This window comes from Saccopteryx leptura, chromosome 5 (assembly GCF_036850995.1).
Source record: "Saccopteryx leptura isolate mSacLep1 chromosome 5, mSacLep1_pri_phased_curated, whole genome shotgun sequence".
NCBI classification, from domain to species: domain Eukaryota; kingdom Metazoa; phylum Chordata; class Mammalia; order Chiroptera; family Emballonuridae; genus Saccopteryx; species Saccopteryx leptura.
Window position 1 is genome coordinate 117627858 of NC_089507.1, and position 20474 is coordinate 117648331.

The 20474-nt window shown below is 49.2% G+C and overlaps 1 protein-coding gene across 8 annotated transcripts in view; it reads left to right on the forward strand.

Annotated features, from left to right (window-relative positions):
• Window positions 1-20474, forward strand: part of JCAD (junctional cadherin 5 associated) — a 49947-nt gene that overhangs the window by 12783 nt on the left and 16690 nt on the right. For 6 of the 8 annotated variants that reach the window (XM_066387284.1, XM_066387285.1, XM_066387287.1 and 3 more), the window contains exon 2: window positions 2207-2536. The exons of 1 other annotated variant lie outside the window; for it this stretch is intronic. In XM_066387284.1, the coding sequence (XP_066243381.1) occupies window positions 2265-2536 (272 nt within the window). In that variant the 5' untranslated portion in view covers window positions 2207-2264. Of the gene's footprint in view, window positions 1-2206; window positions 2537-4759; window positions 4913-20474 lie in introns of those variants that run through there. One more of the 8 variants, XM_066387292.1, reaches the window with a different exon arrangement.

A 20474-nucleotide genomic window follows, 5' to 3' on the forward strand; every position in this document is an offset into this window, starting at 1 on the left:
GCTCAAGTTATGGCTCTTAGGGGTTTGAATCTTCTTTGAAAGATGTTTATGGCTTGGCCTGGGTTGTTGGGCATTTAAAGGTTTGCTAAATATAATTACCAGGCAGACATAGCCATAATGGCCCAGCTTCCCTAACCCCAAAAGGAAAATAAGCCACATCCGTGTCTTGTGAGGGTCATTTCTTACTACTCTAACATGGACTGCGTGCGGCACAGCCAGCCCCATGGTGGACATTGACCTGCTCTCAGATTATGAGACAGCTAGTTGGAGTGCTGTGCACTTTGCTTTTGAAGAACCTGACATAGCAAGAGAGAGAAACTGAGTGTCATAGAGGTAAACTCGGACTTGGACTCTGGTGCTGACTAGATGTGTGACACTGAGCCAGTGGGTCTAAGGACCCTGGTCTAGGTTACCAGGATTCTGTTACATTATTTCTTCACTGTCAGAATAGTTGTACCCCAAATCTAGTTTAAATGTGAATTCCCCCTCTCACACACATGCCGTTTATCTAGCAAACTCCTAATCATTCTTCAAAACCTAGCTCAAAGGCCCCTTTGTCTCATTTATAAATTCACCCCATAGTTACATATTGCAAGGATATATGTGCTAAATTCTGGGTGTCTAGCATCAAACAAAACAAAGACCCTGCCTTCCCGGCCATTCCTGTGTGTCCCCATATCCCTGTGTCTGTAAAGGAATCTCTTTCCTCAAAGACTATATATAGTCCAGTGACTTGCTCAATTGAATCAAAGAGCAAATATTTGACTCTCTGGTCCTCCCATTTCTAAGTGAATGACCCAAGCTGTACAACTCCCTAAAAGACATACAGCAGGAATGTCAGGGATGGAAGAATTGCTAAGGAGGTTTTTCTACTAGTGCAGCAACTACTAGGGTTTGTCGACCTCACATAACCATGCCGGAACCTGAGGGAACACTGTAGCCTTCCAGAACCCTACAGGGGCTGAGCCGGGGTGTGCCGGTGAGCTGTGCAGCCTAGTGTGCCAGGAGGGAGGCCGTGTGCAGTCAGAAGAATCGGGCCCCAGCACGAGTCCCCACGGACAGGAAGCACATGCAGCTCCCTTCACCTGCACGGGGCAGCAGGCATTTCCTGGCCATTGTTCGCGGGGCTGCCTCAGCGCTGTTTCCGTCCGCCAGTGAGGCAGGTTGGAGTGGGCCAGCTCCTGCAGGCCTGGTGTTGGGGCGCCTCTTGTCCAGACCAGCATCACACCCCCCAGGGAGCCGGGGCCTCTGACCAGCTGCCTTCCACCCTACTGATAGTGAGAGGACACGGGGAAGAACAGTCTCTCCTGTGAAAATAAACGTGGCAGCCCCACCCCCACCCCGCTTTCACACACAGACTTTCAAAAGTTTCCTGTTCATCTCTTTAAATTTTTTTGGGTTCTGTGGTCTGAGGACAACTTACCTGGAGAAGTAAGTAGCTGCTAGTGAAATCATGGACCATGGCAGGGCTTGGCTGTGGACACCCTTGGCCCAGAGATGCAGAGTTATTGGGGAGAAATTTGATTCCAAAAGGTTTCACGTGGAAAGGGAAGCTCAGGCTGTGCGGTGGGCTGCGTGTGTGCCTGTTGTGTCGTGTTTCTGTGGTTGTGCCTGAAGACTGAAGACTGGCTCCAGCCGGGGCTGTTTGACCTGGTCTGACTGCCCTTGCTCGGTGTATCCTGCTGATGTGGGTCACAGCTCTGGGTTGATGAGAAGTCTCATTCTGCCCTCTTAGAGTGAAAGGTATATCTACGAGATGAAGGCAGAGGAGTATAATTAGATAAAGATGCTGCCAGTTTCTCTTTTCAGAAATACCACGTAGTAATTGCAGCTCCTGAGGCTGTATTTAGTTTGTCTTCTGTCCTTTGCCTGTCATTTTCAGAGGACGAGGGCAAGGGATGGTGAACACCATGAGTCCTGTCATTGCTTAAACACCACTCCAGACTCTTCAACAGGAGGCAGCCCTTCAAGGAGGGGTCCCTGTAAGCCACCACACCCTGCAGCGCCCCTGTGCCTCCAAACTCTGCACTTGGATGGGATAGAGGGTGGCTGCAGACAGTGGGCCCCTCGCTCCCCATCCTGTGCAGGCCCCGTGCCGTGTTCATGACCTGAGTCCGGTTGGGTCAGGGGAGGGAGGAGATGGTATCAGACACAGCTGCAGGGAGACACTGGGAGACCTCACCAACGCTCTCTGTTGTCCCCTCAGCGCGGGTCCTGCCACGACGCCCGTCCCAGCCACCGAGTGTGGACGAGGCCAGTGCAGCATGTACAGTGTAGAAGACCTCCTGATTTCTCATGGGTACAAGCTGTCCAGAGAGTTCCCAGCACCACCTGAGGGTCACCGTGAGGGCTGCCAGCCTGTGAGGACAGGAGCGAGAGGGGGCCATGGCCTGCGGAATGGCTGTGAGGATGGCCCTGCCGCCTTCCCACACAGTAAGGGAACTGCACGTGTGACTGATGCTGAGAAGCAGCACCATGTGCTGAGAGCCCACGGAGAGCCCCGGGGCGCCTCCGCTGCCTGGATGTCTGAGGATGGGTAAGTGCTCACCTACCAACTTCTTCTGGCTCGCAGGTGTGCCAGCAGGTATGAACTCCTCATGGTTGGTTGGGGTAACGGGGTAGGTGTGCGGGACAAGAGTGGTGCTGTCCATGGAGGTATTGGATGTCCCAGCAGCATGGAGCAGGGGCCAGGCCATAGTAGGCCTTCAATAATCCTGTGAGGAAATGAATTCCGTCCTGCTCAACACGGCAAGTCAGGACTTGGCTTCTTTGTTACCTTGTAGTCTCGTTGTATGGCCTCCACTAGGAGTCGTTTTGAGACTGTAAAAGCTAGTTTATGCCTGACCAGGAGGTGGTGCAGTGGATAAAGCATCAGACTGGGATGCGGAAGGACCCAGGTTCAAGACCCCAAGGTTACCAGCTTGAGCGCAGTCTCAACTGGTTTGAGCAAAAGCTCACCAGCTTGGACCCAAGGTCGCTGGCTCAAGCAAGGGGTTACTCAGTCTGCTGAAGGCCCGCGGTCAAGGCACATATGAGAAAGCAATCAATGAACAACTAAAGTGTCACAATGAAAAACTGATGATTGATGCTTCTCATCTCTCTCTGTTCCTGTCTGTCTGTCCCTATCTATCCCTCTCTTTGACTCTCTCTCTGTTTCTGTAAAAAAAGAAAAAAAAAAAGGCTAGTTTATGTCAGGCACACATTCCTGGTGCATTAAGCTTTCTTATTAACGTGTTTCAATACTTGGTATGTTGCAAAGATGAAAGAGGTTTGCACCCCCTTCTGTCTGTGCAGGACTCCTTTCCTCTTGTGTTCATATCATTCTGCTGGCTCCCAATGTGTGTTCACCTTGCGCACACACTGGCCTCCGTGTGGGTACTCCTCTGAGGACAGCGGCATCTGTGGGCATTTGTTTATAACCACAGAAGAGGCTGGCTTGGTTCGGCTGGGGGTGCAGAAGGGTTTAAGAAAGAAAGATTCTAGCTCTGTGGCAATCTGCCACAGAGCTAGCATGGGAGAGGAGCTGTGACTGCAAGGAACCCTTTGTCATCACTTCATAAAACTGTTTGTCTTTAATACCGTGTTGGAACTGGGTTCAGGACAGGGCCGGGGATGGGGATAGGGGTGGGAGCCTCAGGCTTGGTGGGGGCTCTGCCTAGATTGAGCACTTTATGAAACTCCATGTAACCAACCAGAAACAGACCTTTACAGGGAAACATGCAAGCCCAGGAAGACGGGAGTGAATTAAGTCTAAGGGGACTACACTAGTCTTTAGGGGTGAGAAGTCACCCTTTTATAGGAAGGATCTCTTTTGCTCATTGACAGCTTGCAGGCAAAAAGTGGGAGGGATTGTGTGCTTATAGTTCAGAGCAGGGGTAGTCAGCCTTTTTATACCTACCGCCCACTTTTGTATCTCTGTTAGTAGTAAAATTTTCTAACCGCCCACCGGTTCCACAGTCACGGTGATTTATAAAGTAGGGAAGTAACTTTACTTTATAAAATTTATAAAGCAGAGTTACAGCAAGTTAAAGCATATAATAATAATTACCAAGTACTTTATGTCAGATTTTCGCTAAGTTTGGCAGAATAAATCTCTATAAAACAACTTACTGTAGTTAAATCTATCTTTTTATTTGTACTTTGGTTGCTCCGCTACTGCCCACTATGAAAGCTGGAACACCCACTAGTGGGCAGTAAGGACCAGGTTGACCACCACTGGTTCAGAGCGTCTAACACGTTGGCTATTGGGTAAAAATGAAGGTGGTCACCCCTCCCTACGCCCAATGTAGTGAAAGTACGTTTGTGTGGATGTTAGATCATTTCTCTGCTGGGAGTGTTGGGGGGGATTATCACTGACAGAGCCAGGTTCTGGAAGGGACCCAGAAATTTGAACCTGCTTTTGTGTGACCTTGCCCTTCACAAGTCACACTTGCGTCCGCTGCTGTCTTGAGCTTAAGTCTCTTTGGAGCCATGTTTCCAGAGAAAACACACTGACTATGGACTTTGGAAGAGGGAGCTCACGGGGAGCTGACTGGGAATTGGGACAGTTTAGTTATAATGACACAGACTTGTACTTGACTTTATTCTGACTTCCGTTGCTTCTGGATTTTTTTTTTGCATGCATGTGTGAGATTGAAAGAGAACGAGACAGAGAGACAGAGAGAGAGAGACAGACAGGAAGGAAGAGATGAGAAGTGTCAACTGGTACTTGTGGCACTTTTAGTTGCTCATTGATTGCTTCTCATACATGACTTGACAGGCCTCCAGTGAAGCCAGTGACCCCTTGCTCATGCCATTGACCTTGGCCTTCAAGCCAACAACCATGGTATCATGTCGATGCTGTGCTCAAGTTGGTGAGCCTGCACTCAAGCCAGTGACCTCAGGGTTTCGAAACTGGGACCCAGTGTCCCAGGTCAGTGCTCTATCCACTGTACCATCACCGGTCCCATTGCTTCTCATTTTGTGCCCAGTGTTATCTATGCTTCCAGCACTGGATGGCAGGGTCCTGAGAGCTCCTGCCAGTGCTGGGTGTGCCAGGCATGTATGGAGCACACATGGGCTTAAGTCATTCTTTGTAGCATTGTAACGAGCACTGACGGGCTGTGGAACCCATGCACATGTGCCATTTGGCTGTGCGGGGTCTCTTAAGGTCTTGAACGTCTGGGTCAGAGATGAGAGGTCCCTGAGTGAGAGGTGGTAAAATCCCCTTTAGAAATCTGCATGGGCAGTGTGGCTCCCAACCTCATCTGTCGTTTGCTCAGAACTTTCTAGCCCCTTTGTGAGAATAGGTTCTTGAAGACCACAGAACCCACCAGCTGGCCTCTAGGTCGGTGGGCATCATCAGGTCTGCCAGAAGTCTTTCCTTCTGTCACCAGTAAAGTCCCCAGGATAAGTGGCTTTGGGTTGCTCGGGGATGTCTTCATACAGATGACAGAGACCTGGCCAGACCTGGCCTCTTCCCCTGTTTCTGCACGTGGCTGATTTCACTTGGGAGGTGTATACTAGCTTTTGGATTGGGAGGGTTGGAAGAGGAAATGAGTAATACATGCTTGCAGAAATCCATGCCAGTGCCCAAAGCCTCAGAGACCAGCCTGGTTGGGTTATAATGTAATGATGTATTTTTTTTCTTTTTCTATTTTTAGTGGCCTATTGGAGGTAAACAGAAAGGTGGGCAGGAGCAGAATTAATTTTTTCTCATCAGACAAAAAAAGTGCTTTGGGAGAAAATAAGTAGGTGCTAGTTGTTAGCAGCTTAAAAATTAAAAGCAAGATAAAGTAAATTAATACAACACTACTTTGGCTTCTATAAACTGTAAACCTGGATAAATAAATGCATTGTGCCCGACCCCAGCCTCTGTCACTGGACGAGGGCAGTGACAGTCCTGCAGCCTGGCCTATCCCATAGTGACCCTGCGCGCTGGCCGCTGGGTCTGGGCGGGAGGTGAGGCCTAGGACAGCCCTATGCAGCTCCAGGCCATCAGGGTGACTGGAAGCATCACCAGCAGTTTCTCTGGGGGGCGGAGGTCTACCCTAGAGAGTGTCCCCACGCCACAGGGCAGTCCTCAGCGCTCCACTGACTTCCGGAGGAAGATGTCTGTCACAGTCACTTGGAAGGCCACAGGGGCTAAGCAGAGTCAGTTGCTGTGTTCTGTCAGGATAGGGGAGGTGGAGGCACGCTGGCAGGGCCGTTATTTTACAGCCAAAGAGCGTGAAGCCTAGCGAGTGTCAGTGGCGTGGTGAGGCCCCAGAGCAGTGAGTTGAGCCTGGGGACTTTACTCATGGCGAGGCCCCAGAGCAGTGAGTTGAGCCTGGGGACTTTACTCATGGCGGGGCCCAGAGCAGTGGAGGTGAGCCTGGGGACTTGACTCATGGCGAGGCCCCAGAGCAGTGGAGGTGAGCCTGGGGACTTTACTCATGGCGAGGCCCCAGAGCAGTGGAGGTGAGCCTGGGGACTTGACTCATGGCGGGGCCCCAGAGCAGTGAGGTGAGCCTGGGGACTTTACTCATGGCGGGGCCCAGAGCAGTGGAGGTGAGCCTGGGGACTTGACTCATGGCGGGGCCCAGAGCAGTGGAGGTGAGCCTGGGGACTTTACTCATGGCGAGGCCCCAGAGCAGTGTAGGTGAGCCTGGGGACTTGACTCATGGTGGGGCCCCAGAGCAGTGAGGTGAGACTAGGGACTTTACTCATGGCGAGGGCCCCAGAGCAGTGGAGGTGAGCCTGGGGACTGTACTCATGGCGGGGGCCCCAGAGCAGTGGAGGTGAGCCTGGGGACTTTACTCATGGTGAGGCCCCAGAGCAGTGGAGGTGAGCCTGGGGACTTTACTCATGGCGAGGCCCCAGAGCAGTGGAGGTGAGCCTGGGGACTGTACTCATGGCGGGGCCCCAGAGCAGTGGAGGTGAGCCTGGGGACTTTACTCATGGTGGGGCCCCAGAGCAGTGAGGTGAGACTGGGGACTTTACTCATGGCGAGGGCCCCAGAGCAGTGGAGGTGAGCCTGGGGACTGTACTCATGGCGAGGCCCCAGAGCAGTGGAGGTGAGCCTGGGGACTGTACTCATGGTGGGGCCCCAGAGCAGTGAGGTGAGCCTGGGGACTTGACTCATGGCGGGGCCCAGAGCAGTGGAGGTGAGCCTGGGGACTTTACTCATGGCGAGGCCCCAGAGCAGTGTAGGTGAGCCTGGGGACTTGACTCATGGTGGGGCCCCAGAGCAGTGAGGTGAGACTAGGGACTTTACTCATGGCGAGGGCCCCAGAGCAGTGGAGGTGAGCCTGGGGACTGTACTCATGGCGGGGGCCCCAGAGCAGTGGAGGTGAGCCTGGGGACTTTACTCATGGCGAGGCCCCAGAGCAGTGGAGGTGAGCCTGGGGACTGTACTCATGGCGAGGCCCCAGAGCAGTGGAGGTGAGCCTGGGGACTGTACTCATGGCGAGGCCCCAGAGCAGTGGAGGTGAGCCTGGGGACTTTACTCATGGTGGGGCCCCAGAGCAGTGAGGTGAGACTGGGGACTTTACTCATGGCGAGGGCCCCAGAGCAGTGGAGGTGAGCCTGGGGACTGTACTCATGGCGAGGCCCCAGAGCAGTGGAGGTGAGCCTGGGGACTGTACTCATGGTGGGGCCCCAGAGCAGTGAGGTGAGACTGGGGACTTTACTCATGGCGAGGGCCCCAGAGCAGTGGAGGTGAGCCTGGGGACTGTACTCATGGCGGGGGCCCCAGAGCAGTGGAGGTGAGCCTGGGGACTTTACTCATGGTGAGGCCCCAGAGCAGTGGAGGTGAGCCTGGGGACTGTACTCATGGCGAGGCCCCAGAGCAGTGGAGGTGAGCCTGGGGACTGTACTCATGGCGAGGGCCCAGAGCAGTGGAGGTGAGCCTGGGGACTGTACTCATGGTGAGGCCCCAGAGCAGTGGAGGTGAGCCTGGGGACTGTATTCATGGCGGGGGCCCAGAGCAGTGGAGGTGAGCCTGGGGACTGTACTCATGGCGAGGCCCCAGAGCAGTGGAGGTGAGTCTGGGGACTGTACTCATGGCGGGGGCCCAGAGCAGTGGAGGTGAGCCTGGGGACTGTACTCATGGCGAGGCCCCAGAGCAGTGAGGTGAGCCTGGGGACTGTACTCATGGCGGGGGCCCAGAGCAGTGGAGGTGAGCCTGGGGACTGTACTCATGGCGAGGCCCCAGAGCAGTGGAGGTGAGCCTGGGGACTGTACTCATGGCGAGGCCCCAGAGCAGTGGAGGTGAGCCTGGGGACTGTACTCATGGCGGGGGCCCAGAGCAGTGGAGGTGAGCCTGGGGACTGTACTCATGGCGAGGGCCCAGAGCAGTGAGGTGAGCCTGGCTCAGATACAGACCTGGGCTGCCGGGCCGGCTGGTGGCTGCCACTCTGCGGCTGCTGTGGGTCCCGCCGCACTCTCCCTTGTGAGGCCTGGCCCACTGGGAAGGGACACTCGGTCCTCCCAGCGCCTTTTACAGTTCTCAGTGCTAGACCATCCTTTCGCACATCCTGGTCCTCTGCCCTCCCAGCGGCTCACGTGGATCATGATAGTTTTCAGCGCCCAGCTGCCTCCTTTCCTGTCTGAGAGCTCCATAAGGAATGCATCCTGTTATACCTGCAGTAGATACGTGCACATCACGCTGCTCCTCCATGGATCACGCTGCTCCTGTGCCAGCCAGTTCCTCTGCGTGGGCCGACCCTCCAAATGGGCTGCTCCTCGGCGACGCTGCTTCTCCGGGGGCCCCGCTCCTGCATGGGTCCCCCCCCCCCCCCCCCTGTAGCCTGCTCCTCTGTGTATCCCGCTCAGGGCTCCATAAATGAAGGTGCATTGTCCATCATCTGCGGTTGCTGCAAGGGTGCTCTGGATTTCTTCCTTTTCCTCTTATAATTAACATCAGTTTAGTGCAGAGTTTATGTAGGGGCTGGTTCTATCAAGTAAAACTTAAGAAAAAAACCCAGATTGTAGCAGGAACAAAAGTGCTCAGACAGTGTTCTGGAGGAAGAGGACTTACTAGCTGGCGGAGCAGCATGACCTTCTAGGCATCACAACATGAGCTTCCGCAAGTGAGCTTTTCTGAGTCTTATACACCTTTACAGCTTTAGCTTTCACATGAAATATGCCTGATTTCTTTGACTTCTTTGCAGACCTACGTGACTTTCATGTCTCCGGGAGTGGAGGGGGTATGAGAGGAGGTTCTGGCCATTTGTCCTGGAGTATTCACATATTCCATTTTTCTTGTTTGTGTTTGCAAGTTAGTTCAGGGAGCTGATAAAGGTACTACACAGCTGTGCTTTGTTACTTTTTAAAGGAACTCAGCCCTTCTAGCCCTTCCTCACATAAGATAGGGAATAGGGAGCACTGACCAGATTCCCAGCGGTTCAGGATCTGTTTCCTAACTGACTGAGGAGCTTCCACTCATGGGATTAGGCAGTACTGAGCACCCCAGATGGGAGGAGGAGAGCTGCTCTGATGTGCGGAGAGGCAGGGGTCCACTGGGCCTGCTCAGCAGTTTTGTGCCCATGCAGTGGCTCCAGGACCAGGAGTCTGTTCTCACTTCACACAGCTGTCTACCCAGACTGATGACCCCAGAGCAGTGGTTCTACACAGCTACATTCTGTGTGCTGCACTGGCCATCTCGGGCCTGGTAATTTTATAGGCACGTCTGGCACAAATAATGGGCTTGACCCTGATTGTGCGACACCGTGCTCAGGGGCCTTCCCAGGCAGCGTTGTCTGCCTTGTCACCCCCCGGCTCTGTCCTGGGCCCCGCTGACCTCCTCCTCTGAGGCGCACCTGCTCTCCTGTGCCCTCTCCCATGTCCAGGGTGTCCGCCACACAGGACACCATGTGCTCCCCACTGCCTACATCCTGCCCAGAGGCACCCAGAGCCCTCCTCCCTACCTTGCCGGAAAACCCACTTTCCCAGTTTGACTCCTGCAGCTTCTGCAGCTGAAGTTGCTTTCTCCCCTGCCTTCTTCCAGCACTTTCTCTTAGTCCCCAGGTCGGGCAGCTTCCTGAGGGCTGACACTGTTTCTCATTCATGTCTGATTTGCTGGCTCCTTTGAAAGCATGCTGCATTTATGAAGCACTCAGTGTCTTTCGGAAATAAATCCGTGGGCTCAAACCTAGTCCTTTTATGGCAAGGCGGAGTGTTTCAGATCACTGCTAAGTGAGGTGGAGGTGGAAGAAGAGGAAGAAGAGGAAGAAGAGGAGGAGGAGGAGGAGGAAGGAGGAAGGAGGAAGGAGGAGGAGGAGGTGGTTTGCCAGTGAGAGGACTGTGTGAGGCAAGTTTGGGGCTGTTCCATCGTGACAGGAGCTGTGCCAGTCTCTGTTCTGGACATTTGGAGGCGGCAGTGCTGATGGCTTCATTCGGACACATTAGCTCCTGAGGAATGAGCAGGGAAGTAGGGACGAGCAAATAACAGAGATTCCCAGCAGGCTGGCCGGTCCTGGTGATCAGGCTGTGCTCCTCTGTGCAGTTGTGGGTGCAGGCAGCTGAGCCCACCCGCGTGAACAGGGGCGGGTGTTGTGAGAATGTGATGGGGAGGCTCCTGGACCATCCACAGAGAGAAAATGTGCGCTCACAGTGAGGTAGCTGGGAGCCAAGACTGGACTATCTATGTTGACGGCTTCCTGGGTTCGAGGTTGTCCCCTCTGCTCAGGGGACTCTCAGTCCCTGCCCCCTTTGCAGCTACTTCTTTATCTCCCTACCCTCCGCTCCCTCTGCTAACCAGGCACTTCCTCAGGAGCCTGGGCTCCCATTGGTGACTTTTATTATTCTCTTGCCCCTCCATCATGGTTTAACTTCAGAGCCCCCTGATGACCACTGGCATTTCTTTTAGTTTGATTTTTGAGAGAAAGAATTGATAGTGTTGGTGAGCCAGTGGATGCTGTGACTGTCAGGGGCAGCAGGAGGAAGGGCTGGGGAGGGAAGGACTGCAGGTCGGTGTCTGAACTTGATCAACACTGTGGGTAAAGGGGCTGTGGACGAGGGGTCTCCAGGCTGGGTGGGGGTGCCGATCATGTATCTCCAACTTGTTCTCTTCAGGGACTATTCACTCAGTGACTCTAAAGACTTGGCATTTCCCCTTTGAGTCATTGACTCCACAGAGCTTATCTAGATGCACCTAGGTGGTCTCAGTGAACAGGTTGTGATGCTGAAACTGGCTGAAGGCTTTGCATGGAAATCCCTCACCTTGTACAGAAAAAGTCTCACACCCATGTCCCATGTGACGATAGTAACCATAGGTACATAGCTGGAAACCCAGTAATGTCTGAAACAGCACACAGTCAGCATTCTGTAGATCAGATCATTTAATGCTAGGCTTTTATTATGTCCTAATTCTTGCCATACAATCAACAATGGACACTTATTGAGTGCATTGTATGAGTGGTATCTCTGTCCTGTCTCTGCTCTTGAAAGCTTGTATTTACATCTGTGTTCAAAGATTACAATGAGAAGTTTTCTTTTAGTTCATCAGTTTGCACTGAGTTTAACTATTTATGCACAGAGTATCTTGTTCCAAGCCTTGCTTGCCAACACACACACACACACACACACACACAAATTAAGAGGGGAAGTGGAGGGAAAGGAGAAAAGCTAGCTGTTATCTATACCTGGAGGAAGCTGTTACTTAAAATGTTACTTAAAATGCAAGTAGCTGTGCCTGAATAATACTTAGCTACCATTAAACTATGTAAACAACTGTTATCAGGCATCCAGGGTTTCCTTTGTGTGTTTCCTTTGAAATATTATAATCAGAGGAAACTGTAAAATAAAGTCACATGGCAAAAGTTTGACTCTTAACAGTCACACCATACTAGGTTTTTCTCTGCTTGACCCCAGGAATTCTGGTAAAATATTCTGTTAGTTAACCATGAGAATGACTTATACTTATCTCTTGTCATCAGCGGCTGTTGTGACTAATTAGAGAGTTAGCAATCGAGAAGAGGCTCTGATGTGGCAGTGATCTGGGCTTCATCTTGGGAGGTTTCTGTTTGAACAGTAAACATCCATCCTAAATAGTGCTACTGGATATGGTAAACAGTTCATTTTCAGAGGCTTTTTAAGCTTCTCTCAAATCATATCCTGCTTATAATGGTTTTCCGAAAAAGGAAGCTTCAAATTGAACATCTGTTTCTGTGCAGCTCTTTCTCTTTACAAAACCAGACTTCCACAAACAGTACTTGTCTCCTAGCTCCATGCTTTGTAGTCTAAGTGTTGCTCTTGTAATTTTGATCTCTTCAGAGAGAAATCTGAATTATTAGCGCTTGAGCTCATGAGCACACAGGCAGACTCAGCCCACCTACTTTTCCCATTGTCTTTCTGTGAACCCTTCTGAGGGGCTCTGTTCCTGTTCATGAGCAGTGTGACCTTCTAGAAGTGCCTGGACCCCAGGTCTCTTTCCTGCACACATTCTTGGATTGTTCCTTTACTGCCACCAGTTTTTCCCAGTCAGAAGCAGGTTGGACCCTTTGAACATGAGTCTTCCGGAAGAACAGTGACGAGGAAGACTTCTGAAATGGGAAGGCGTGAGCAGCCCAGCTCAGAACTTCATGTCTGGTGGTAGCTGTGCCATTGCCAGGAGGAAGGACTGTTAGCATTGGGTTGCTCCGTTAGCTGGAGAACTGGATGAGTTAGCCAGCTGGGGAGTAACCATGTGAGAGACGCTGAATCATAAGACTGAGAGACATGGGCCCAAAAGGAGCTGGGTGGTCTTCAGTGCCTGGTACTTTGTTTTAGAGATGACTCCAGTTGACTGTTGAGCAACGTGGGTCTGAATTGCGGGTTCAAGAAGCTGTGGGTGAAAACAGTATTTTGGACTGACAGTTGGGGATCTTTGGGTAGAGGGGGTCAAGTGTATGCCTTGTTCTACTCCGTCGTGTGCAAAGAATTTGACCGTCTGTGGGTTTGAGAATCCACAGGAGTCCTGGAAACAGTCCCCCAGCAGATGCCAAGGAATGGCTAGGGAGTCCATGTCACATTCATATTCTTGACAGCATGGGGGTCAGCTCCCGAAACCCTGTGCTGTTCAAGGGTCAACTGTATCCTTTTGAGTTCTTGATGAAGTCCAAAGAGCCAAGACTAGAGTCTAGCTCACATGCTGACATGTGTCAGCTATGGGAGCTTAGGGCTTTAGTCAGCTCCCTGCAGGTGCCATGGCCTCACAGTGGACTGGTTCTTTATAGCCCCTCCTGCTCTCTGGTTTGCTTGTCCCTGGTGGCTGCTCTAAGCTTACCTTCCGATGAGCAGAGGGGCGGAGGCACAGAGAATACTCGCTATCTGTTCATTGAGTAAATGAATGACTATATAAAAATGAAGGGTAGTGGCAATGGATGGATGATGCTAGTGAAGATATTTTAACTTGGTAAAAATATAATGTATCCTTATTAGAGAGAAAATGGGGACATACCTAAAATAATCTGCCCTACCTATTGGATTTATGTGAGAGAAATCAGATTGCTGCTGGCTCTTTCTGCTTTGTTTTCATAAACTAAACATTGGTTTGTTCTACATCATCATGATGGAAATGGGCGTAGCTTCTTCCTCAGAGACCGGTCTGCCCTGGAGGGCAGAGCGTTGTTATGACAGTCAGCTATATCATTGCTTCCTGCGATTGTGAAGGCCTATAGATGACCACATAGAGGAAGACAGCATGGACCTAAAATAATTGCTGCATTGAGACAAACAGTCCTTCTCCTGTCTTCCCTCCATGACCCTCACCCTCCTCCGTGGATCACATGAGGACACACTTCAGAATGATGTCCTCTGAATTGTTTAATTGGGTCAACCATACTCATCATAACTAAAAACAGGAGTTTCTGACGTTAGAACTTTTGCTAAATGGTTTGAATGTATTATCTCATTAGTCCTCTCAACACACTTCAGAAGGAGGGAGTCAGTGCCATCCCTTAGTAGAAATGGAGAATCGGGGCGGAGAGAGTTGAAGTATGTTGCCAAAGACATGCTGTGAGAGAGTCATGTGTTGGCGTCTGAACCCATGCCGTCTGGTCCGGCCAGGCCAGTGCCCAGGGCAGATGCCCACTCTCTCCTGGCAACATTGCTACACTGCTCCTTGATGGTGCCGTGGGAAGGCTGGAGCCACCACAGTCATGGAGCCCTGCATGGGTGCCACGAGCCTGGGCCGTTAGTAACTTATGGTAAAAACAGGTGCAGCCATTCTGCACTCAGCGGGGGAGGGCAGCCTCTTAAAGGAAGGAGGAAAGGTGTTTGCCCTGACCTTTACCTGGGTTTTACCTGCAGGAAACCGCCAGTCCACTAGTCTCCACTGCTCCCTGCCCTCAGGCCGACATGACCCTCCCTGAGGGCCAGCATCTCCATGGGCTTGAGAAGGCCCCTATATCCTAATGGGGCACAAATGCTATTTTATAGAGAGTTATTTACACAGTGCAGTACATTGGAAATACCAAGGCATGCTAAGAAATCATATCCCAGGCTTCTGGGCCCAATGAGTGTTAAGAGCAAGTTCTGTAGCAACAGATAGCTGACCACATCACAAAAACATGTGAAACTCTCACATTGGGGCTGGTGAACATGAGTCACTCTGACAGAGATGCCTGAGTACCTCTGCCCATCTGGAGGGGAGAGCTTCTCTGAGAAGGGGAGGTCCTCCCACATGCTGCCTCTGTGCTCAGACTGTGCCTCTGGCTGAGCCCGATGGACCCACGTAGGAGGGAGCAGCTGCTGTAAAGTACTACAGCCACCCTGGTCCAGAGTGTGCCCCCAGGGCTGGACAGTGGAAGGAGTCCTCGGGTTTAGGACCACTTCCGTGGGGCCTCCCACCCTCCACTTCAACCTCACAGAGAAGCACAGCTGACTAGACTAGGGGGCCGCCCACAGAACCAGATTCAGCATTTCGTCCATGGAGGAGAGGGGGCACCACCCCCATGCCCACTGGCTATCAGGCACAGAACTAGATGATAGCACGTGGGCGTGACAGCTGAGGATCTCGGAGTCCACTGGGAAGGTAATCCTGGAGCGGGTGGGACTGCAGTTCACGTCATTCAGATAAGTGCTATTCTAAGTAGGATTTTACTTTTAAAAGAAAGGCAGTATTGTGGTTGAAAGTGAGTTATGGGAACTAATGGAAATGTTTCATGATTTTTTTTCATTAGCTTTTATATATTCAGTGACTAGGTTTATTTTTTTTTTCTTTAGACATGTTGTTTTTCACAGGTTTGTATTTCCAACATTTTCCAAACAGTTTTTATCAGTTGTTGGCATCCTGTCTCTTTTCTGGGATAAAGCACGGAGCTGTTAGCAAGTGTGACTTCTGTCTTGTTTCTGCCCCATTCTCCCAGGAATTCTGGATAAAGGCCCTGCTTGTCTCATTGAACTTGTCAACAATTTATTTGGGCTATCACATTCCACTTGGCTTACCTTATCCTTTTCCCACCCTGTATTAAGGTGTTCAGCATGTTTTTGTAAAAATATGTCATTGTTAATATTTCTAAAATGTATGTTATTAGCCTCGTTTTTAAAAAAGAAAAATTTGATATCTTATTTCCTCAAAGGTATTAGAAAATAGATTCTTGGCTTTGAAGCCATCTGAGGCAGCATACTTTGTAGCTAGTCATCGACAATATCTATCAAAGCCAGTAAATATCTCTCTTAATAACTTGTTTGAAAGAGAAATTTACCAGAACAATCACCATGTGGGGACCACTAGTGCAGGCATGGCCCACATATGGCCCGCGGGCCGAATCTGGCCCGCATAATGAGTTTATGCGGCCCGCGATTAAATTTTTAATATTCTCCACTACTTTAAAATCTCAGCTACTCAGAAGTGGAAGCGTCTTTGATTATTGGAAATTGGGATATTTAAGAAGATAGTGATACGTGGAAAAGAATTCCGCGTGTGACTAATCTAGGGTTAACTTCCAATAATTGGTCGAGTGGATTCTTGATACTTCTTTATTTTTTAAAGAAATTCCATTATAAAGATTTACAACTTTTGTACTCGTCTGTACTCAGTGTGAACTGTTTGACGTTTAGCGGCGATGTGAAACCTTAGGTGGAGTTTGCCAGTGTGCGCCCAAGGTCAAACAATCGTTATTTTTGTGGTCAGGTGTGCTGAATCAAGTGGCATTGTAACATAGACAATAGCTGCCTGCAGTTGATAACTGAAAACGTGTCCAGGCTGTTTGTAAAACGAAATAATTGTTTTATTTGTGGTATAACCCCTTCAAGCTCATTCTGTTAATTAAATATTGTTTCTATTGATTGTGATACAGTTTGGATATTTATACAGTATGTAATTATATTTTTATTAAAAATATTTTTATTAAAATAATATTGTATATTAAAATTTTTTTCACTCACATTTATTCATAAATTACATAATAAAATTTTGTTTACTTAAACAAATCGTTTTTGTATTTAACATTTTTTAATTTTAATATTTATTCCAACCCGTGAAAAAAGTTTTCTTTCTAATCTGGCCCAGAGGCAAAAACTGTTGGCCACGCCTGCACTAGTGCCTTTCAAAGCCAGTCTCATACTCGGTACAAAATAGATGTTTATTAAATAATGCTTTATAGTTTTCTGTGCCATGTGGACTGTTTTTAAAAATAGATCATTAAGCCTGACCTGTGGTGGTGCAGTGGATAAAGCCTTGACCTGGAAATGCTGAGGTCGCCGGTTCGAAACCCTGGGCTTGCCTGGTCAAGGCACGTATGGGAGTTGATGCTTCCAGCTCCTCCCCACCTTCTCTCTCTCTCTCTCTCTCTCTCTCTCTCTCTCTCTCTCTCTTTCTCTCTCTCCTCTCTCTCTTCCTCTCTGTCTCTCTCTCCTCTCTAAAATGAATGAAAAAAAAAAAGTTTGCTAAAAATAAATAAATAAATAAACCCTTAAAAAAAAGTAGATCATTAAAAATTTCCTAGGTGACCTGTGCTTTCCTTAAATGGGATTTAGGCACCTTGTGCAAATAGAAAAAGTTTAATCCAGAATGCTTAGCTATTTTGATTGGTCATATGAGGCAGTTTTGATAAAGTTAGGGTGATGATGCACATTTGGGGAGGGGAAGAAAACTGACCACATGACTTGTGTGGGTGGCTGTAGTCTTTTTACATCCCTGTCCTGTTTATGTCCTTGTCTTCTGATTATGCTCATGGCATATAGACAGACACCTTGGGCTTTCAGCCCCCTCTCGGCATTTAGGTACACCACGTGTTTACCAAGAAACCACATTATCCATTGAGAAAAGGAGTAGAAGCCACCCTGTGGCTTATTCCATAAAGTGGTACACCTCAGGAAAATGTCTGTAAGACTCGAAGGAGTGTGTGGTGCCTATTAAAGCGAGGTGTGTACAAAGCCCACTCATCGTGAGCGAAAGAACAGGGACAGGAAGTTACTCTGATGCGGAGCGCTGACCACATACTTCCTAATGGTTTATTTTACTCTCTCTTAATTGGGTCTGTGACAACGGAAACTTCTTGTTATGTTCCAATTTTTGTCTTGCCCTTGGACTTTTCATAGAGTCTCAGACCCTTTAGCCAGTGGGTGCTGAGGACTTGAAATGGTTTATCTTTGACAGGTTCCCAGGCTGTAGATGGGAGGAAGCCCTCACAGAGGGCTTCCTAAGGAAAGGGGCTGTGGCTCTGGACTGTGACTTGCAGGCTCACCGGAGTGGGAAGGGGTGGAGGGAGAGGTGCAAATCCCACCCCCTGCTGTGATACAGTGACTAATCCTTATAGAACTTGACCCACGAAGTGTCTACTAAGCATTCAAAGCCCAAATGTTCAAAACCTGATTTTGATGACAAGAAAAGTGACAAAGAAACTGACTTTCCAACAGATCCAGTGTTCAGGCAGCTTCCACCATGTGTGAGTAGTAAATGGAAAAGCGTTTAGGTTACTCAGTGGTAAAGGCTTTAACCTCAAATTTATTTTTAAATATTTTCTACTTTTTCAACCTATAACTCAGCATTGCTTTAAGTGACTGCTTAACAAGTCATTAGGGGCGGGAGGTGGAGGCAGGATTTGATGAATTATCCTTACTGTTTAAGGCAAAGAAGTAATTCCAAAATAATAATAATAATCATAGGTTTTTTCCTATTCATTTACCACCTGGGCTCCTGCAGCTGCCTCCTGCCCTGTGTCGGGCAAGGTCCTTCTCCAGCCTGTCTCTGGGGCGCTCAGTCCCTGGACCTTTATGTGCCTGACTGCACAGAGCAAGTGCCCAGGAGACGCTCCCTGTTCTCTGTCTTCTTGACCATACCGTGCTGTCAGCTGAAAAGTGGACTGTTATAGAAATCCCCTGAAACCACAAATGACATGTAGACACATGAAAAAAATTAACCTGACTAGTAATCAGAGAAATGCAAATTAAAAGGATTGAGAAGTTATTTTCACTTATCTAATTAAAAAGAAAATGATTATGATAACCAGAGACGGTTAAGGTTCGGCAAGACCAGCTCTCCCCCCACAACCCCGGGGAGTTTAAATGGGAACAGCTGATCGAAGGTCAGATTTGACAATGTGAATAACATAATGCCCCTGATCCACTAATTCCTTTTCTAAGGATTTATTCTGAATAATGATCTGAGACATGCTTGGTGTTTGTGAACAACAGTGCTTCTCCTAGTGGTTTAGAAAGTAATCTACATGGATGTCTAGCGGTGGTTAAGCAAATCATGTCCATGTGATAGAACACTGATCCATGAAAATATGCACTTGAGGAATTTTGCATTTCACTGGGAGGAGTAGAGCAGAGTGGCTGACTGAAGGGAATTGACAGTCACCCTTCTCGGGTCTGAATTCTTTTCCCACCACTACCCACAAACTGTGACTTGGGAGAGTTGTTGAACCTCACAGCTTTCTTCTCCATTGAAGGGAGAAAGAAGTCATGGTGGTTGTCACATCAATGAGAGAATTCATTTGGCATGGTATGCATGGCGTGTGACACAACATAAGTGCCCAGTAAATGTTGAGTGTTACCCAAGTAAACGTGTACGTCGCAAATTCCTCCGTGCTCAATAGAAACGCGAGGGTCCTCCCTCAGAGGAGTGCTGAGGAAGCTCCCGTGCACTTTCACCCAGAATGCACTTGGTTAGCAGCTGCGTGTCAGCTGTGTGGACAAGTGTTAGGAAATGTTCACATAAAACAGATCCCTGGTATAATGAATACTGAGGTTGCTGGAAAGCCCACACCCTTGCACACAGACTAGAAGATAACAAAATAACTGTATCTGGGTGGAAAGATTATAAGTGATGTTTGCATTTTTGTTTTTATTTTTTTGCTTTCCTATATTTTTCCAAATGATCAACAATGAATGCATATTACTTTTATAATTTAAGAAGCAAACAACAGTTAAAACTTGCTCTGCTTGGCCCATGGTTAATGAAAATAATTGAGTGCCATAAGCTTCCTTCTGTTAATAGTGTTTCTTTGTTAAAGCCCTAATCTTTGGTGATTTGTAGGCAATCCTTAATATTTCTGTCCAGTATAGCACTGTTGTTCAGGTTTCTTTTTTCTCCAGCTGCAGTTGAACAATGATTTGGAACTTTGGATTTATGCTAGACTCCTTTGAGGAAATACTGAAATATACTGCCATTGGGCTCCTTGCCTTGACTGATTAGATCCAGATATAAAGGGGTGGCCTTGAGTATTGATATTTTTCAGAGGTTCACAGGAAATTCTAATGTGCAGCCAGGTGGTAAACAGCAGCCTGGAACCAGCCTGGCATTTATGCTGTACTGTGCTCCCATTTCCTGCCTGGCAGTGAGTTCTGCCCAGGAACAGCACCCCCTCTTCCTCTGGTCAATCTCAGCCAGCCCTGGAAGTGTTCCCCACTTTGCCTGAACAGAAGACTCCTCTGGAGTCCTTGTTAACAATACTGCCACCTGGATCCTACCCCATACCTGAAACTGACTTCTGGGGGCAGAGAATTGTGTCTTTAATGTGCTAATGATTCTTACCATGAGGGAAGTGTTGGCAACCCTGCGAGAGCTACGGTTCTGTGTTAGTCACACTCTGGGTGTTCCTGGCAAACCTGGAAGACCCCAATGCCTTGTCCTGCCCCTGCCTCCAAGATGCCAACGTGATGGAGCCAGGACACTGCCTGAGCACCAGGAGTTAGAAAGTCCCTTTGGATTCTAAGGTACAGTCCTGCTTGGCAACCATGGGCAGTGATGATTCTCAAAGCGGGGTGCCGGGGCCAGCAGATCCAGCATCACCGGGGGACCTGTTAGAAATGCTCATTATGTTCCATATATGAGAGAGATTGCGCAGTATCTGTCTTTCTCTAATCTCACTTAGCATTATGCCCTCAAAGTCCATCCATGTCGCAAATGGTAAGATTTTATTATTCCTTTATGGCTGAGTAGTATTCCATTGCTTCTATATACAAACAAAAGAAAACAAACACAAACTCAGATACAGAGAACAGATCTGTGGTCAGCAGAAGGGAAGAGGTTTGAGGTGTGCCAGAGGGAGGAAGGGGATCAGTGTGTGTTGATGGATGGATAG